The sequence below is a fragment of the Aethalodelphis obliquidens genome, unplaced genomic scaffold (genome assembly GCF_003676395.1).
Source record: "Aethalodelphis obliquidens isolate GAN/ISIS:26980383/991018 unplaced genomic scaffold, ASM367639v1 scaffold19, whole genome shotgun sequence".
Classification (NCBI taxonomy): Eukaryota; Metazoa; Chordata; class Mammalia; order Artiodactyla; family Delphinidae; genus Aethalodelphis; species Aethalodelphis obliquidens.
This window is the reverse complement of record NW_020837963.1, coordinates 12905772-12923381: the sequence shown is the minus strand read 5'-3', so window position 1 is coordinate 12923381 and position 17610 is coordinate 12905772. Positions and strand designations below refer to the sequence as shown.

Genomic DNA, 17610 nt, shown 5'->3' with positions numbered 1-17610 from the left:
GCTGATGTTCCTGTGATGTTGTTACTCTAGCAACTAAACAGATTTTGCTTTGGGGGGAGGGAAAGAGAGAGAAGAGAAGAGAAAAGAGGAGATCGCTAAATGCATCTATTTTGTCCTTATCCCTGCATGTCATCTTAGAAGAATGAGAAAAACATTCCCCAACCAAGACATTACACATTTCAGTCTGATTCAGTTTCACTTCCCACAATTCTGCCTCTTGACTCCTCCCCTCCTTCCCCCTTTTCATTTTTGTTTGGTTTGGAGTGTGGGCTTAATGCCCAGCTATCCTAGATGAGAACACTTAAAGGAATATCGCAAGCGCAAAGGGTAAATCTATTGAATGAGGGTCTTTAACTATGTGGTTTCCTTAAAGGGAAAGGTTGGATCAATAGGATCAATAGGAAAGGTTTCCCTGGCCCTGCATAAAAGGGTAAGGGCTTCTCTTTTCACTGGTTTAACTTTACTCTCTGACAAATGCAAATCAATGGATCTGTGTTTACAACAGATTCCCTAACAGACCCAACCTGGGTAAAGCCCAGAGCCTCGCCCTGGGGGTGGGGAGTCCAAGCTTGCTCTAGGGGGATGCTCTAGGGCAGAGCTTAAGGCTCAAGGCCCTGGGGGTGGAGTGGGCTTCCTGCCCACTGGGATCCTGCTGCTGCCGCCTGTGGTCTCTCCAAAGAGGACAGAAAAAAATGGAGCAATGGAGCTCCAGACTCTTCCAAAGATGCCTCAACCCATCATAAACATAAAGCCCAAATTCCTAGGATCTGGTGAGCCAGTCAACCTTGTTTCCTACCAGTATAGATCTGGGAGGTTGACTACACAGAGGAAGCTGGAGTGGGATACCTACAGTTGGAGCGGCCCATGCATTTCAGCTCTAGAATTCTCCTTCTGTCCTTTCTTAGGTGGTAACTGGCTCTCTTAGCTATTACAAGGCAAACCACTGAAACCGTGGGTTCTTTCCCCCTTAATTTTACCTTTCCCTTTAAAAACGTGATGCTTTCCAGAGATTACATGACTTCAAGTCAATACCAGTTACAGAGAAATTATTTTTCTTCCTGCAGGAGAAAGTATATGTATATTTGATTACATGAGCCAAAGTCCAATGCTGATTAAATTACATTGGAGGTGTGCTTCCAACCCAAACAAAGTCTGCTTTCTACAGAAGAGTAATGGATCTTCAAATGGCGAGAGAGGCGCCAAGGTGGAACGCAGAGCCTCCCTTCCCTCTGGGACAATTTGTGTTGGACAGTTTTTCACAACAATGTCCACAATGTCCACTTCTCCCCCAGTGAGACTAGCTCTGCGTGCACAGCCCGCAGCCTGCTTCCATGCCTTGCCATGCCTCAGACGGGCTGAGCTACCCAGGCTACCGCCCTGCCCCTGCAAAAACCTGTGTACACTTCGCAGGGTCTTCACCTGGAGTGAAACTTGGAAATCAAAAGTCAAGCTTTTCCCAAAGGCACTGAAGTGCATTAGGGGGACAGACTGGGTGATGAAAGGGGGTGCTGATGGGCCCCCAGCCCACCTTGAGCAGGCTCTGTACCTGACAGTATAAATGTCCCTGTTGGGTTCCCTCATAGTGGTCTCTCCCCACCAAGAAAAGTATCCCCTCAGAGGAAGCAATTGTCCCCAGGTCAGGAAAAACAAGGATCTCTGAGAGGGTTGGGGACAAGGATAATCCAGAATCTGTAGATGAAGTTTAAGGCCCAGGGTTCCTCAATATTCACCCTTTTCCCCAGGGCCCTTTATCCAGACAATTATTTCTATTTATTCCCTCCTCATTTTCCTTCCTTTGGCAAGAGCCCAGAAACTAAATCCCTCTGCTTCTCCTCTGAGGTTTTCATTCCTCCAGGGATACCCCCGACAGGATACCACTTTCCCTCAAGACAGTTTCTACCCACACCAGCCACCAGCAATAGTGTGGTGGCGTCCAGTACCTTCTTCCTGAGAACTCTTCAACCCCCTTCGTCTGATCTTCCTTTAGAAACAGGTTCTAGAGCCCAGAAAACCAAGAGGCGACCCTGAAGTGAAATTCTGGATTGAAGAAAGCTGGAGAGGCAGCCTCTTTCCCCCTCAGGGTTCAGGCCTGGAGCTCTAGAAGGTAAACCCTGCCCAGGGTCCCCTGTTACCTGTGGGCAGACACGTGTCTCTGGAGAGAAGTGGGGCCGCTCTCAGAGACACAGAGAATCTGGGCGGCTCAGTTTCCCCTCTGCCCCACCCCCACCATTCACCAGGAATCCAGCCCTGTTTTAGGATTCTAAGATGGGGTTGGAGGAGACTCTAAGATTCCACCCTCCAAAACCCCACCTGCCCCTCCCAGAACCTAAGAGCCCTTCACCAGGAGCTGGAGGGGAGGGGCCCGCTGTCTTCCTCACCAAAAGGAAACCTCGCCACCCTTTTTGGTTTCTGTATCTGATCACCGGACCTAGTTCAATGTAGGTTTTCAGAAGAGGGGTAGGGCTCATTCGGACTAGGAATCAAGGAGCTGTATCAGAGCTCTCTTCTCTAAGGAAACCCACTGGAAGGAAGACGACCCCTATCTCTGGGGAGGACAGAAAGAAATGACTGCTTCCCCTTTGCCACATGGCAAAGCAGAATAACGCAAGATTTGGGGGTTTTTCTCTCTCCTTTCCTTCCTCCTTTTTCTCATTTCGTCGTTGGAGAAGGAAGGAAAACACTCCTTTTCGTCCAGGTTGAAACCTTCTCTTGAAGGAAAAGCTTAGTATTTCTAAAACTGGAGAATTTATAATTTCAAAAAACCCGAACAATTTAGTTCTTATCTCACCCCCACTACCGTCCCAGCTCTTTCTTTCCTTCATCCACCTTAGTGTTCCTTCTGGAAGAATAAGCCATTTGGCGAAAGGAGCCATTGGCAGGATGTGGAGGTCTTCCTGCCAGAGGGAAGGGACAGCTCTGAAGTTCTTTCTTTTCCCGTCAAGGCAGGTGTCTCAGAGAAAACCTCTCTACTAGGGCCAGGTCTGAGTCCCGCGTCTCAGAGGGGAAGATCTCTCCAGCTGCTGGGAAGGGGAGCTGGGGCGGGGCAGTTCCCCAGGCTGGTGTTTCTTACCAGCCGGGGCAAGAAACAAGATTCTTCTCTGGTTGTGACCCAATTAGCCCAGAGCAGACCATTCTGAGGGGTGAAGCCCAGGCCATTGTCACTGGGGCCTCGTTTAACTGTCCAACTAATGCACCAGCGTAGAAAGGCTGCGAATGGGAACATTTAATGAGAATGTTCTTTCTTAACGAAAACAAGGATGGAGCGATCCGCGGAACAGGAAGCTGCGAGGTTAGCAGGCAGCTTTAAAGACGTCGTTTCTATACGTCTGTGTCTCTAGCTCTGCTTTGCAAGGAAGTTCATCTGTACCATTTTTTCTAGGTTCCCACATATATGCGTTAATATTTGATATTTGTTTTTCTCTTTAGAGACGTCGTTTCTAAAGTTCGGCTTGGACGTTCCCGCATATGGAGAGGAGACCAAATTTCCCGGATGGTTTCCGTGGAGGAAAGAAGTTGCTCCCGGCCCTGCTGGACCAGATGCGGGCCGCGCGGGGCAGAGGCGAAGGCACGCTAAGCACGAGAGGACTCGGGCGCCGAACCACCCGCAGAGCCCGCGGCAGCGAGCGCAGAAAGCGGCGTTGCGCGCGCGGGGACCGGGGGAGAGGGCAGGCAGCCTGGCGACAGCAGGAAACCTCGAGTAGGAAGCGGCAGGCTGGAGCCGCGCGGGGTGAAGCAGCGGCCAGACCCGAGAACCCGCCTGCAGCTGCGGAAGCAGCGCGGCGGGAGCGCCGGGGAGCCAGGCCGCTGGCGAGCGCTCTGCTGGGAAGAGGGCGCCGTCGGGCTTACTGGAAACGCGCCGGATCAAGTTCCAGATCAATGAAATCTGGGTCTACACGTTAACATTATTGTTGCCAGCATTAATGCTCTTTTAATCTTCTAAACATTATCAGCATCGATCTCCCTCCATATACACATTTGTTTGAGAAAGTGACATAACCACATGGTGGAAAGCCTGGAATAAAAATAAATGCGCAGCCTCTCGCATCGAGGGCGCCCGTGGACTCAGGCTACTTCTCGCCCGCGCGTTCACTAACCTCCCTCGCGTCCCGCCGGCTCGGCCCAGCTCCCGCCCACCCTAATGTGAGTTGGGAAGGTGTTCTCGAGGCACCGGGGACTTGACCAAGCAAGGATGGTAGTGAGCTTTTCAATTATTAATCCGACCAGCCAGCAGGAGAAAACATCTTGTGTTCCGTACCGACGTGGTACATCCGGCCTCTCCGGCTCGGATCCCGAACTAAACCTTCGGGAGAGACCGGCTGAGCCCGGCCGAGAGGCTGACCAGAGGGAGGGGTGGGAGTCGGGGTGCGGGTCTCTGCGGATGAGGTCCCCGCCCCCGTCCCTAGGCTTAGGGTGGCCTGAGGACGTCCCCTGGCGCCAAAAGGAGCCGCGCACGCACGTGGTGCTCCTGGCAGGCGCCGCCGCGTTGTGCCCTGGCCACGCTCCGCTGCCGCGGGCGTCAGGTGGCCCAGGCGACATCCCGTTGGGTTGGTTAAGGGCCCTCCGCTGCCTCAACAAGAGGTGGCTCCGGACTGGTCGCTGGGAGCTGCTGCCTGGGGAGGGCCGGGCGTCTCTTCGCCGCGGGGACGCGAGGCAGGCTCGGGGCGGGCCGCCCCGGGAGCCCGGCTCACAGAAGGCGGATACCTGGGCAGGGTGTGTCGTCGGAGGGTCTCTGCTCTGTCTTCCAGTTGTTGGAGGAAACCACTCCCGCCACTGGGGCCTCGGTCGTCCTCCGCGAGGCGCCCATCCACTTTCTTGCTTGGGTTCTCTCGGTCCCTCCTGGTTCGTGTGTGCTTAGTTCAGAGGCCTCTTGAGGATTTGTGCTTGAACACGCTGGAGTTTGTCCTCGCCGCCTCTTGCCGGGTTAATAAAAACTGCTCTGCCGGAGCCATATCCGGGGACCACGGAAGAGACCGAAGCCCGCATGGTTGCAAACAGTTTCGGCCCTCGCCACCTTTTATGAACGAAGTCGTGCACTTGGAGCCCATTTCTCTGAAATCTACTGTTGAGGCAATCTGAGCTCCCCCATCTTCTCCCTTCCCTTTTGCAACGCTATCCCGGGCTGTGGATACACCGAGGCGGTCGGCGCTTCTGTTGTGATGGGGGTGTACTTCACCTAAGGGTGCGGTTGCCGACACTGGCCCAAATCAGGCATCTTAACTCTGCGGTTCCTCAAACCCCTATCTGCTTACCTCTGGCAAGACCCAAAATGAGAAAGAGAAAGCGAAATTAAAAGAGAGAGAGAGAGAGAGAAAGAGCTGGTCTCGATGAGATGGGGGGCTGGTCGGTCTCGGCGAGGTTCTGGCCTGGGAGTCAGGCAGAGCCGCCCTGTACCATCACTGGGATTGTTTAACCCCCAGAGCTCAACGGTGTGGGCCCTCGGCAGCGTCCTGGCGAGATTCCGATCCATACTCCTGGAGGAGAAGGGCTCAGCTTTTCTTCTCCATTTGCTCCTGTCCCCTAGCGCTCCAAGTACATAATACCAGTCCCAGCTTCTGCATCAGTGTCTGAAGAGACTGATCTACTGACCCCAAACTGAAAAGCTTCCTATGTAATAATAACCACTCAACACACTTGTAGTTGCTGATCGAATGGCCAGATAAAAAGGCTAAAGCTTTTGTCCCTTTTCAACTCTGGGTAATAAAACAGACACACATTTGAATGCCTGAGCAAAGCGGGGTCCCTCGCAGGAAATTCCCAGTCGCTGAAGGAGGCTTTCAGACTCCCACTGAGGGGGCTTTCTTGCTCCTGCTCTGAAAATCCCCGATGCTGCCTGAGGCCAGCCCCTGAGGAGTGGCCCCGGGACTCTCCCGTGGTGGGTGGTGGGACTGGGGTCCCCCAGGGATGCCACACTCTCCCCCATCCCAGCAATGCTGTTGCAAAAATGCTTGAGACCGGCTAGCCAGGAAAGCATTACTTTCCAAATCACTTTCAGACATACATTGGCAGAGGGCACGTGTTTTAAAAATCTCTGTCTTTTTCGGGACAGGCGTGAGGGGGCGGCAGCGCTCTGAGATCAGCCTGACTAGAATAGCTGTCATCCTGCCTTTACCTTACCCTGGTCCCCCCTCCCCAAGACCGGCTGCCAAGTTTCTTCCGGCTGCCTGTGCCCAAGAAGCCAGCCCTTGCTGAAGCTCACCCGTGAGGGACTAGAGGCCTTTTCAGGGGCCTAAGATAAAGGGGTACCACACTGTTTGGAATTGTCAGTAAGCTTCCAGTTTTTCACGGATAATCTCTATTCACTGCTTAATCTTTGAGAGGAACCAAAAGCAATCAGAGAAAATTGTAGGAGAGGATGAAGAGTAAAAAGCTAAATGAGGAGAAAGATAAAGTAGGTTTCTAAATCCATGCAGAACTATTTGGAGTCCACCGATGTGGGGAAGCCCTTGGCGGCGGGTCTAGTTTCTTTACCTTTTCAGATCAACACTGCTGGGAGATTACTGACTGGAGATCCGAATCCTCCAACAGCGGGCAAAGGCGGAGGCTGTCAGAGTGGAAACGCCCCCTCCCCAAGCCTGGGCGAACACGTTGCCTGTCACACCCCCCAGCCCTGTCCGGCGTAAGTAGAGTGCACCGTACAAGCCAGACTCAGCGGTGCGAGGATAGCCCCGGGGAGCCGGAGAGGAAGCCTGAGCTCACAGCTCCGGAAGCGCGTTGTGTGCGGCTCGGAACCGCGCGCTACCCACTACCCGTACCTATGTAAATCACTGCCACCACGAATTGTCCGCCAGATAATCCGACGATCGGGAGAGACAGCCTCAATCCAAAAGACGCTGCCCATCTCGGCCTGCGTCCGGGTACCGTGCGCCCTCCCCAGTGGGGCGCCTGGACACTTTGCCCCTCTTGGCCCGTGGCAGGGTCCTGGGGGCAGCGCAATTGCCACGCGCACCGCGCTGGGTCTGTGCGCACTAAAGCGCGCAACTGTGTGCCAGTCGCAGCCACGGCTGCGCCTTTCTCTCTGGTTCCCGCCGCCCACGCAGGAGGTTTCTGCGCTCCTAGAACAATAGAGGGCTGTACCTCGCGGCTCTGCCGCTAGAGGAGGCACAAAGAGCCAAGCCGGCTACAGAACAATGTAACCAATGCGTCGACCCGTCCTCTCCCGCCGGCCGCAAGCCCTCCCCGTCGCCGAGCTACGCGCACAATCAGCGTCCGCTTAATGCAAAGGCGGAGCCTGTAGCCCGCGGCCAAGATGCGTTAACTAACCTGCATCTTAATTTTTTCTGCACCTCTTCCCGCGAGCTCCCAGTCTCTCCCGGAGGCCCCAAACCTCGGCAAATCCTGGCAGACGCTGGGAGCCGGGCAAGGGCGGCCGGCGAGTGAGGCAGGACGCTCTCTACTCTTAGTTGCTCCTCTCCCGTCCTCCCAGAGAGGTGGATGTGGCAGTCCCAACCTTCGTCCTTGTACCCTCCCCTCACTGTGGGCAGTGACAAGGGACCTGGCCCCAGCCTGCTCTTTCGATCATAAAGTCCCCGTGCCAATGTCAAGGCTGGAAACGGGCTCGGGAAGCGCTGTTGTACCCTGGACACCCGTTCTCCGCGTGGGCAAGGCTGTGACTCTTGTCAGTGACCAAACAAGTTTGCCTCCCGCTCCCCCACCCCAGCCCACCAACTGCTTCCATACAGGGAGACCAGGCAGCTTGGAAAACTGAAACGTATTGCCTAAGCAAGCTTGGAAATGTATTGTCTAAGCAAGAGTTCAAGTGCACAGGGTTTCCAATAAAGGCAATCCCCCTTTCCTGTGAGTCCTGGAAAGAGAGGGCTCCTAGCGGACACGGTGCACCCCCATCGCGACTCCCACAACTGGGTAAGGTCGGAAGGAGAGGGCAGAGTTGGCACGTTGACCAAAGCGCGAATAAAATGCGGGTGGGGGTCGGTCAGGAAGCCCAGGAGACAAGGAGGGAGGAAGGAAGAGAAGAGAAAGGGAGAACAGAAAGAAGAGAGGAGAAAGAGGAAACAGAAGAAGAAATAAAGTAGAGAAGAAATAGGAAGTGTGGAGAGGAGGCGAGAACCAGAGATGTGGCTAAGCGCCCTCACCCGGGGCCACAGGCACCCCGGAGCCCTCTCCCAGCACCCTGGCTCCAGGAGACCCTCTGGGCTTACCTGCCAGGCGTAAGGCAGACATGCGCTGGAACTCGGGCTCCTGCAGCCACTTCCACATCCTGCGGAAGGTCTCCCTGCCAGATTTGAGTTTACTCCACGGTTTGGGGTTCCGGAGCAGGTCGGAGAGAGTCCCCTGAGACCGGCACAACACCCTCTGCGCGAAGATCGCCTGTGGGATGCTGTAGCGCTTCAGCTCGGCGGTGATGCGCTGGGCCACCTCTTTGGTGTTGATCTCCTCCAGCTGGCCTGATGTGGCCACCTGCGATCCCGAAGAGGACGAGGGTGGCCTCTCACGGCTAGGCGCCAGCACCGGCCCATGGGACTGAGCGTGGCCCGGGTGGTGTAGGCCGTTGAGGTGAGACATCATGGCCGCGGGCGGGGTGCCCAGACCGCGGGACAGGTGTTGCTCACCGCGGGTCAGCATGGCAGTGTGGTGCGCGTCGAAGTTGGGGCTGAGCATTTTGTCGTGGCCCGGGGGCCCGTAGCTGGGCAGGCTCTGCTGCGCGTTGTGGAGGCCGCCCAGCCCGTTGCCCAGCGGCGTGGCGGCCAGCGGGGACAGGCTCTGGCTCATGCCGGGCATCTCCTTGTAGGGGCTGTAGAGGTTGTTCATGGTCGGGAGCCCTCGCTCGTCGCGCATGAGGGTGAAGCTGCCGCTGACGTTGCCCGACAGGCGCTGGTGGTGGTGGTGGTGGTGGTGGTGGTGGTGAGGGTGCGGGTGCGGGTGGTGGAACTTGTCCGACACGGTGGAGATGGGCGGCAGCGGCTGGAGAGGCGTCAGCGTGGTGTAGGTGTTGCTCATGCCCATGCCGGGCGGGGACGAGTCGCAGGACATGCTCATGGCATGATGGAGCGGGATGGAGAGCTCGGGCCGGTAGTCGCCGCCGTCCAGGATCGAGGCCATGCTAGTGACCATGGCCGAGCGCGACGCCGCTGCTGCCGCCGCTGCCGCCGTGCCCAGCTCCTGGTGCGCCGTTGGCGGCGGCGGCGGCGGCGGCGGGCCCCGCAGCGAGCCAGCGGCGCCGCGGCCCGCGTGGTGAGGGCTGGTGCTGGCCAGCAGCTCCTGCTCATGGCCCGGGCCCCCGCCGCCGCCCCCGCCGCCCCCGCCGCCGCCCCCACCGCTGCCGCCGCCGGCCGGCCCGTGCAAAGTGCCCAGACTTTCCATTGTCAGCTCCGGGTTCATGGCGCAGCCTTCTAGGTCTTTGGTGAGGCATCGATAGGCGGTGTAGGCAGCCTTCATTCAGTCCATCGGGGCCCGGGGGCGGCGGGGGCGGCGGGGGTGGCCGGCGGGCTGGCAAGGCGCGCGTGGCGGAGCTCTGCCGCGGGAGCAAGGGAGGGCGCGGGAGTGCGTGAGCGTGTGGAGGGGAGCGTGCGTGCGGGTGTGCGCCCCGGGCTGCGGGCGGGCGGGCGCGCCCGGGGTGGGGGTGGGGTGGGGTGGGGGCGGACGGGGCGTGTGTGCGGGAGACGGGAGGGGGCGGGGAAGGAGGGAGGGATCACCGAGTCCCGCCGCTCGGGGCGGCGCGCTGCCTAGCCATGTCCGAGCCCGCTCCGGTGCCGACGTCTTCTGTTTGGGTGAGCGGGAGCTGTCCAGAAGGGCTCTGCCGCTCGCCGGGGCAGCCAACCTACCTTCCCGGACCCGGGGCGGGGCAGTGCCCGATGGGCGCCGCGAGCAGCCACTGCGTGGCCGCGACTGCCCCGGGAGGCGGGCCTCCTGCGCACAGCTGCCAATGGCTGAGGAGCGGGCGGGGCCGCGCGTTTCACGTTTGGCTGACGGCTCTGTGCTTTTTTTTTTTTTTTTTTTCCTCCTTTGCCACTGGAATCAAACGTCAAGGAGAGGAAGAGAGGGAGGGGAAGAGAGGGTAGTGGGGAGAGAGGCGAGAGAGCGAGTGAGGGAGAGAAATTACGTTAAAGATGCCGCTCTGTGTTTCTCCGGAGCTGCTGCGACCTGGGCTAAAGGGCTTTGCTTCAGTTCCCCTTGCTTCACCCCAAAGCTTTTATCGAGGCAAGCCAGGAGGGAAAACTCCTGCTACGTGCTGATGTAAAAACAATCCCACGTCTCCTAACAAGCCACTTCCCAAGCGTCCCTAGCTGGGAGCCAGTAGTTTAGCCTTTAAAAATGCGGGCGCTAATGTATTCTAATGTAGGGTAAATTCCCGAGACTGGGGAGTGCGGAATCTACGGGGCGAGGGAACTCAAGCGCCCTCGCTGCCTGCTAGCTGCGGCCGGCGGACGCAAGCCCACCCGCGGCGCGGGCCGCAGTAATGCCTGCAAAGTTAACACAATAACATCATTTAATTACCCGGCGAGCCCATAAATCTCTCAGTTATGAGCCTTCAGAAGGGCCCCTGCTAGATTGCAAAACAAAACTAGAACACCAGGAGCTACGGTTTCAAGGTGACCAAATGCTTGCTGCGCGAGCGAGTTGGAAAGGAGTGGTGGGAGGGGGCGGGGGCTGGAGGGGGGTAGTGTACAGCAGGGTTGTTGCCGATGCCTTAGTTAGCAAACTTCTCCTGGGGGTAGGGAGTATGTAAACGTCCGGGACGTTACTCGCGGATCTTCCCCCTAACACACACACACACACACACACACACACACACACACACACACACACACGTCTCTCGAATCCCGGGAGAGGAACGCCCTGGGTTACGGCTGTGGATAGATGACATGGAGCCCATATCTGTATATTCAAACCTTGTTTCTGAAAAGACCAGAGCCCTGGTGAGTTCTAGAACGCTCGCAAGCCGCAGCTTTGAAAAGTGTACCTTCATCTACCCAGGATTGCCGTTGTTTAGTAACCCCTGGTCGGCGACTGGGAGTGGAGCGGGGTTGTAGAGAGAAGGTGGAGATTTCTGCGGCCCGGGTTGGGGTGGAGGGGGTAGTTGAAGGCAGAGAGCCACTCGGCATTGAAAACCTTACAAGAAACAGATTCTTCCGAAGCAGGTTGCGTTCTGTTTGCCTGCGAAGATTCAAGCTAGCTGAGGTTGCGCAGATGTTGCCTTTGTTTAAAGAGACAGTAATTAAGGACAGGGTGGACGTAAGTTGGAGAAGCGTGACCTATTTTCTTTTGATCAGCTGTCAAAAGAAGAGCAGGGGGTCTCCTTAAGACAGCCCCCTCCAACAACTTCCAGCTGTTAGAGAAAACTTGATAAGAAAACAAGGACACAGTCTGGAATACTGTATGTGCCTCCCTGGCGCTAGAGAAAGGTTTTATTCATTTGGAAAACAGTTCTTAGTCTTGGTGACCTTTTACGGCTGCCCTCCTCTCTCTTCTAGCTACAGAGCAAAAAAATCCACCCCCTCCCACGTCATGCTGTCACATGAACGTACAGTGACACTATTTCTAGATCAACTTTATTGAATTCTGGCCAATACCTTGCCAATTATTCTTTCAAATAGCCTCTTCTTGTGATATCAAAGCCTGAGTAAGAAAGTGGATGATCCCCTGCTTTGCTAGACATACTTTTCTAGATGCTCACATCTTTTAATGTCACAGTACTAGACAGGTAAAATCACTCAGTTTTCTGTTTCTTTGACTTTCCTCTCTTCCTCACCTCTCCTACCATCTCTCTTCACCCTCCCCACCTTGTATATGGCAGCTGGACATTTGGGATAATTTGAAAGTTAATGTTTGAAATACACACCGAGTTGAACAAAAGTTCACAAGAGTGCAATCCCGTTGGTCCAGGAGTGCTCAGACACTGAAATAAGGCAGGAGAGGAGCAGGACAGGGGAAAAATCTGTTTGATGTGCCCCAGTGCCGAAGGCAGCCTCCTCTGCCCTGGCTTCAGGCTCAAGCAGTGGCCAGTGACCCCAGGCTGGGACATCTGGTAGGCACTGCCTCCGTTCAGAAACCTAGGCATATAAATTGCCATTTAAATAAAATTTCAAAATTATAAACTCATTTCCCAGGCTACCAGGATAAATCTGCTCCTGGGTATTCCACCTCGGTGTGCCTGGGAGCAGTCACGTGCTGGGGAGTTGAAAGGTGAGTTGCATATTCTCGCTGCCTCGCTCCTTCCTCCCTCCCTCCTCCCCTCCCCTTCCCTCGATCAATATTGGCGATCTCAGGGAAATCATGAAATCGCATTGGCTTCTTTGTGTATAATTTCATTGGGCTAGATTAAAGCAGACTTTTCACGTTGTTTTTCTGATAGCGGTTTGAGGTTTTATATTTCAAGCCAAAACCCATTGAAAAGAAAAATTAATGTGCTTGTTTACTCAGCATCCTAATTTTTACTGAATTAAGTCTGCATGTTTTCTCCCTTTCTTTTTAAACCGGAAAAATAGTATCTACTTGAAGATAATTTTAAGAATATCAGTACTAATACAATTTTCAAATATGTTTTGAAATATCTTTGATTTTTTTCTATATAGTTCTTCAAGAAAATAAAAAGGAAGAGTTGCTTTCTAACCACCCCTTGTTAAGCACACATGCTCTAACCTTCGGAAGTTCTACGACTCAAATTTTTTTCTTTTAATTTGAAGTTACACTCCTGTTCCCCCTGACCGTATAGAAATGTGGCAGCAGAAGTGCTACTTCACGACTGTTAGAATCTGGACAAACAGTTGCACCAGCCATTATATCAGGAGCAGGATATCCATTACTTAGAATACCCCATTTGCAGGGCCGATTTTCTTCAAGACCAAACACTTAAATGATTCAAAAGAAGCCTGTAAATAAAATGCAGCTTTGACAACAAATATAAGCTATTGTACTGTAAAAGAAAAAAAAATTGAAGTTGAGCAAGCGCGGAAAAAGACTGGAAAATTTTACTGGACTTTTCATATGTTTTTTCACATTAAAAAAATTTTAAGGGTCTGAGAGGGAGAGAGACATGAACATTCAATTAAAACAGAGACCCTATAAATTATTCACGAAAAAAATAAACACACCACAAGTAAACCCAATCTGGATAAGGGGTCCAACAGCTCTGTTTTTACTAAACAACTGTAACCACAGCCCAAACCCTGGGTAGAACGGGGGCTGCTTATTTCCACCCAAATGTTCAAAATCCTGAAGAAGGTTTTGTGTTGGGTAGAACGGATTTGCGCTACAACTAGGTTTATCAGAGCAATACAAAGAAACATAATGGTGGGCTGACTTGGACTATTTTATTTTTGTCCTTCCCCAAACCATCTGGCGTGTGAGTGTAGGGGTATTGATCAGGATCTGTGAGCTGCAGACCCCATGCCAATCCATAGCGTTTCTGGCAATCAGCGTCGCCCATGAATTGCAGCTGTCTGTGCAGCTCCTGAACAGAAATCTTCGAAAAAGTCCCCCACTTATCAAACACATCATCCGTTCAGGGGTAAGTCAATGTCATTTCTTTGTCATTCCGTGAGCAGGGATTATGCAGGAGAAAGTTTTTGTTGTCTGTTGTATCTGCTGCTGTGCCTTTTTTTTTTTTTTTTTTTAAAGGAAGGAGAGCAATTTTCTAGCCATTGAATGGTAATGGTTTTCCAGGAAGGCCTCAAGCGTTTGTAGGAATCTGACGACAAATACTGTTTTAATATTGTGGGGGAATTTTAAGAGAAGGGGGACATTCTTATGTTGCTATACACAAACAATAATAGTGATAATAGAGGGTTCCTTTTAATGACAGAGGATTTTCTCCCCTTTTCTCGCAGCCCCTGGTGATGAAGATGCCGCAAGTCTGTGATTACACTTGCAGATGGACGGTGGGTGCTAGTGGCGGAAAAAGCGTCTTCGGAATTGTGGCTCTGTTTGATATCTCCATTAGCTGCAGTTTTCTTCTGCCTGAAAGCTCGGGCTGGTTGAGCATAGGGAGGAGAAAACCAAAACCGATGCCTAGCCCCACTAACTCCCTTTGGCCTCTGAGCTCAGAAATTCACTGATACTTCTGAGTTTCCAGGTGAATCTAGGAAAGTCTGAAACAAAGTTTTCTAGGTGTTGAGGCCGAACCGGTCCTTTTTCGTCTGCTTCTGGCTCTGCGTGGATGTTGTTAATATCGAAAAGGCCAAGTTAGAAGAGCTGGCGGGGGACTGACCTGAACTTTTGGGTGGACAGACAGACATTTTGCGCCAGGGTCGGGGGAGAGTTGGCGTTTGTTAGTGTTCTTCCCACCCTCAGCTAGCCTCTTAGGAAAAGAAAAACGAAGCTCCCGGAGCCCTCCCTGCCGGGGGAGCGTTCTCTCGGAGCCCTAAGCTCTGGTGCCTGGATTCGAAGGTGGGGAGTAGGGTCGCGGGGCGAACCCAGCGGGGTGTCGGAGCCTGGGCTTAACCCACCTAGCCTCAGTAGTCCAGGCGCGGGGAGTGGGCGAGCTTGGGGGAGGGGAGGGGCGGAGGAGACCCCACCCCAAGAAGCTTTGGCACCTGCTCTGGGGCAGCGGGTCTGGACAGGCAGCGGCAGCCCGAATCCAGACCTCCGCAGAGCAAAGCTTCTAGCGCGTCCGCCTGCCTAGTTTTAAAGAAGGCTTGGGACTAGGTCGGCCGACCTTGATCGCCTCCCTCCACTCCCTCAGAGAGGGGACTGTTGGAGTTTTGTGTCCTCAAGGACACACACACACACACACACACACACACACACACACACACACACGTTTCTGTCCTCCTTCCTCCCTGCCCTCTCTGGGTTCCCTGGCCCCCTCTCAGGAGGAGTTTGCCCGGGCTGTGTGCCCGGGCCTCTGAACTGGACCCGAGATGACTGTCGCCAGGGCTGGGTGGCGGGACTGCAGTCCCTGCCAGGGGATTTCCTTCGAATTCGGTGCTCACGACAGACTCTCCTCTGGGGGCCCCCCTTCCGGTTCTGTTTTAGAGGCTGCTACCACTCGGGAAGCTGGTGGGAGAAATAATTTGACTCTTGGAGGAAATTTAAAAAGTGAAGGGGAATTTGAGGATTCAAAGCTCCGAAGATCAGAAGGCTTATTTATTTATTTATTTAGTGGGAGGAGGGTGGGCGCGGGGAGCCGGAAGCCTGACTCTCACAACTACGTAGGCTTTTTTTTCCCCCTGAAAGAACGTTGAGCTTTAAGAAAGCAACTTGTTAATCTGAAAACCACGACGAATTTTCTCCTCACAGGCCTTCAGTTCCTGTCCCATGATTTCTCTCCCCCCACAGCCCCGAAGTCTTGGTTTTAAACCGTGTGGAGCTGCGGTCGCATTTTCTTTTTACAGTGGGTTTCCAAAAGTACCATCCAAGTATACTTAAAGTTTTCCTCTCCTCCAGTTGTCACCCCACAAAAGAATAACTGGCTTGAGGTCCTTTTGTTCAGGTCAACTTGTGCGTGAAATCTTTTTGTTGTCCTTTCAAAGGAAGGCAAAAGTTGCAGTTGATTTTAAAAAGGACGAATTTAACTCTCTGAAAGTGGAGCTGTTTTCAAGTTGCTCTGAGACGCTAAGCACGGGCGTCGCTTTTATTTATTACCTTCTTAAAACGATCATTTATTTGCTCTGGACATAACAATTTTTGACTGAGGATTCAATATTGTTTAGACATTAATACAGATACCTAGCACTTCCCCTCTCTATGAAAATGGGGGGTTTAAAATTTTTTTCGTATAATTTCAATCGTCTAGCTACAGTTGATTTTTTTCTTTAAAGTACAGAGTATTAAAAAAAAGAGTTGATCAGATTTTAAACTTGAAAATATTATTTCCGATTTCAAAGATAATATTTCTGTTGGAAAACTAAAACCCAACCCAGGGGTATAAAATATTTATGCGAATCAGACCATTTCTTTTTTTAAAAAAATCGCATGATATATATATATTTTAGATTCCTGGGATATCAGCTTCCAAGGATATTAAATAACCAAGGAGTCCGAGCTGATTTTTCAAGGTGATACAATCAAAAGTATAACAGAAAACACACTCGGATTATTTTAGGAGCATTTAATCTTTGGAAAATCGCTTCGATGCCACTTTTGAGAAATTCTGAATTGTTTCGCTTCCAAATGTGTAAAGAAAAAGCAACTCTGGCCAACCGTAGGGTTCAGGGGCGGCCGTGGTCGTTCAAGGAGCGGGCCACGGTCCCCGCGGGCCACTTCATCCAGCGCCGCGCCGGGCCTGGCCGGACACAGGTGGTTTGGCTGCTTCTAAAGATGCCGGGCTCCGAGGGCGTCCTGCTGCCGGGGTTGGGAGAGCGATGCCCGCGGCGCTCCTGACTCCGGGGAGACCTGTTGGCCTCGAGGAAGCGGTGTTTGCACCGACCGGCCGGCTCGGCGCGGAGACCGGCGTCGAGGCCGCGGGCGCGGGAGGCTGCGAGCGGCTCCCCTGTCGCACCGTGCCCTCCAGCTGCCCGGGTCCTGCCCTCCCGGCCCCGCGGAGCTCGGAGGCCCCGGGGCCCGCGCCAAGCCGCTTCTCCGGGAGGGGCTGCGCGGCCCCGCGGCTCAGGAGGCGGAGGGAGCCGGCCAGGATTGATGTCTAAATCAATGCCGTTTCTAGGCGCTTCTCTCTACTTCTCTTCGTCTTTCTCAAAGGCAGATCGCCTCCCAAGGGTGGATTTCTTCTCCCCTCGCGAAGTCGGGGAGAGGAGAGCGTCCGCACTTAACAGAAACCTCAGCGCCACGCGAGGTCCCTGAGAGGTGGGGGGGATCTAGCAAGAAGCACCCACATGGAGGGAAACTGCGGGCCTGGGAGCCGCTCGTCCCTCCTCATCCTCCTTTTTTCCTCAGGCTGCTCCCCCCTCCCGCATTGATTCCTACACCTGAGCTCCTGCTTCCTTCGCCCACCCTGAATGGCGCCCCGGCTCGGGCCGCTCTCCCAGCGGTGGCACGTGGCGAGGCCTGCCCCCGACCGCCCTTCTATATCCCAATTTGACGGGATCCGGAAGGGGAGACCCCTAGTCTCCGACGCCAAACCCGGCCCTGCTCAGGCCGGCCTGGCTACTTCCGATTTAATTATTCACTGGTGAATTAGACAGCTGCAATTGTGAAAAATCAGCGGCCACTATTGATTCCCGGAACGAGTAGGGGGTGGGGAGGCCGCGGGGCGCAGAGCGAGGGCGGGGAGTCGGCTCCGGCCCTCGGGTGCCCTCGACCGGGGTCCTCGCCGGGCCCCCCGGCCCCCCGCCGAGCACGCGGCTTCGTAGGGCCTCCAAGCCTCGGGCTCCTCTCCTCGCGCGAAGCCCGCCGGGGCCCGCCTGTGTGTGCGCGGGGCCGACAGGCCTGGTCCACCCCCCCTCAGGCCTGCGCTGGCCTCCTGCGGAGGAGAAGGAGGAGAACTGAAGACAAAGGGCAGGACCAGGGGAGGGACGCTCCCTCAGGGCTCGCGGGGGACGGCCTTGGGGGCGGCGGGCGCCTCAGGCTCGGCGCGGGTCTCAGACTCGGCGCGGGTCTCAGGCTCGGCGCGGCTCCCGGGCCGGCCCCGCGTCCTGCAGGCGGAAGGGCGCACCGGCGGCGCTTCCGGTCCCCGCACGCCCGGCTGGGGGGCCTCGTGCGGCAGCCGCCGCCGCCCGGCTCCAGGATGCCCCGGAACACCGGCTCCCCGCAGAGGCC

The 17610-nt window shown here is 54.6% G+C and overlaps 1 protein-coding gene across 1 annotated transcript in view; it reads right to left on the bottom strand.

Moving 5' to 3' along the window:
• The window catches only part of ONECUT2 (one cut homeobox 2), a 40466-nt gene extending 31072 nt beyond the window's left edge, over window positions 1-9394 (bottom strand). Inside the window, exon 1 of the mRNA XM_027118598.1 lies at window positions 8157-9394. Within this exon, the coding sequence (XP_026974399.1) occupies window positions 8157-9393 (1237 nt within the window). The 5' untranslated portion in view covers window position 9394. The remainder of the gene's footprint in view (window positions 1-8156) is intronic.
• Window positions 9395-17610: the final 8216 nt, after the last annotated feature.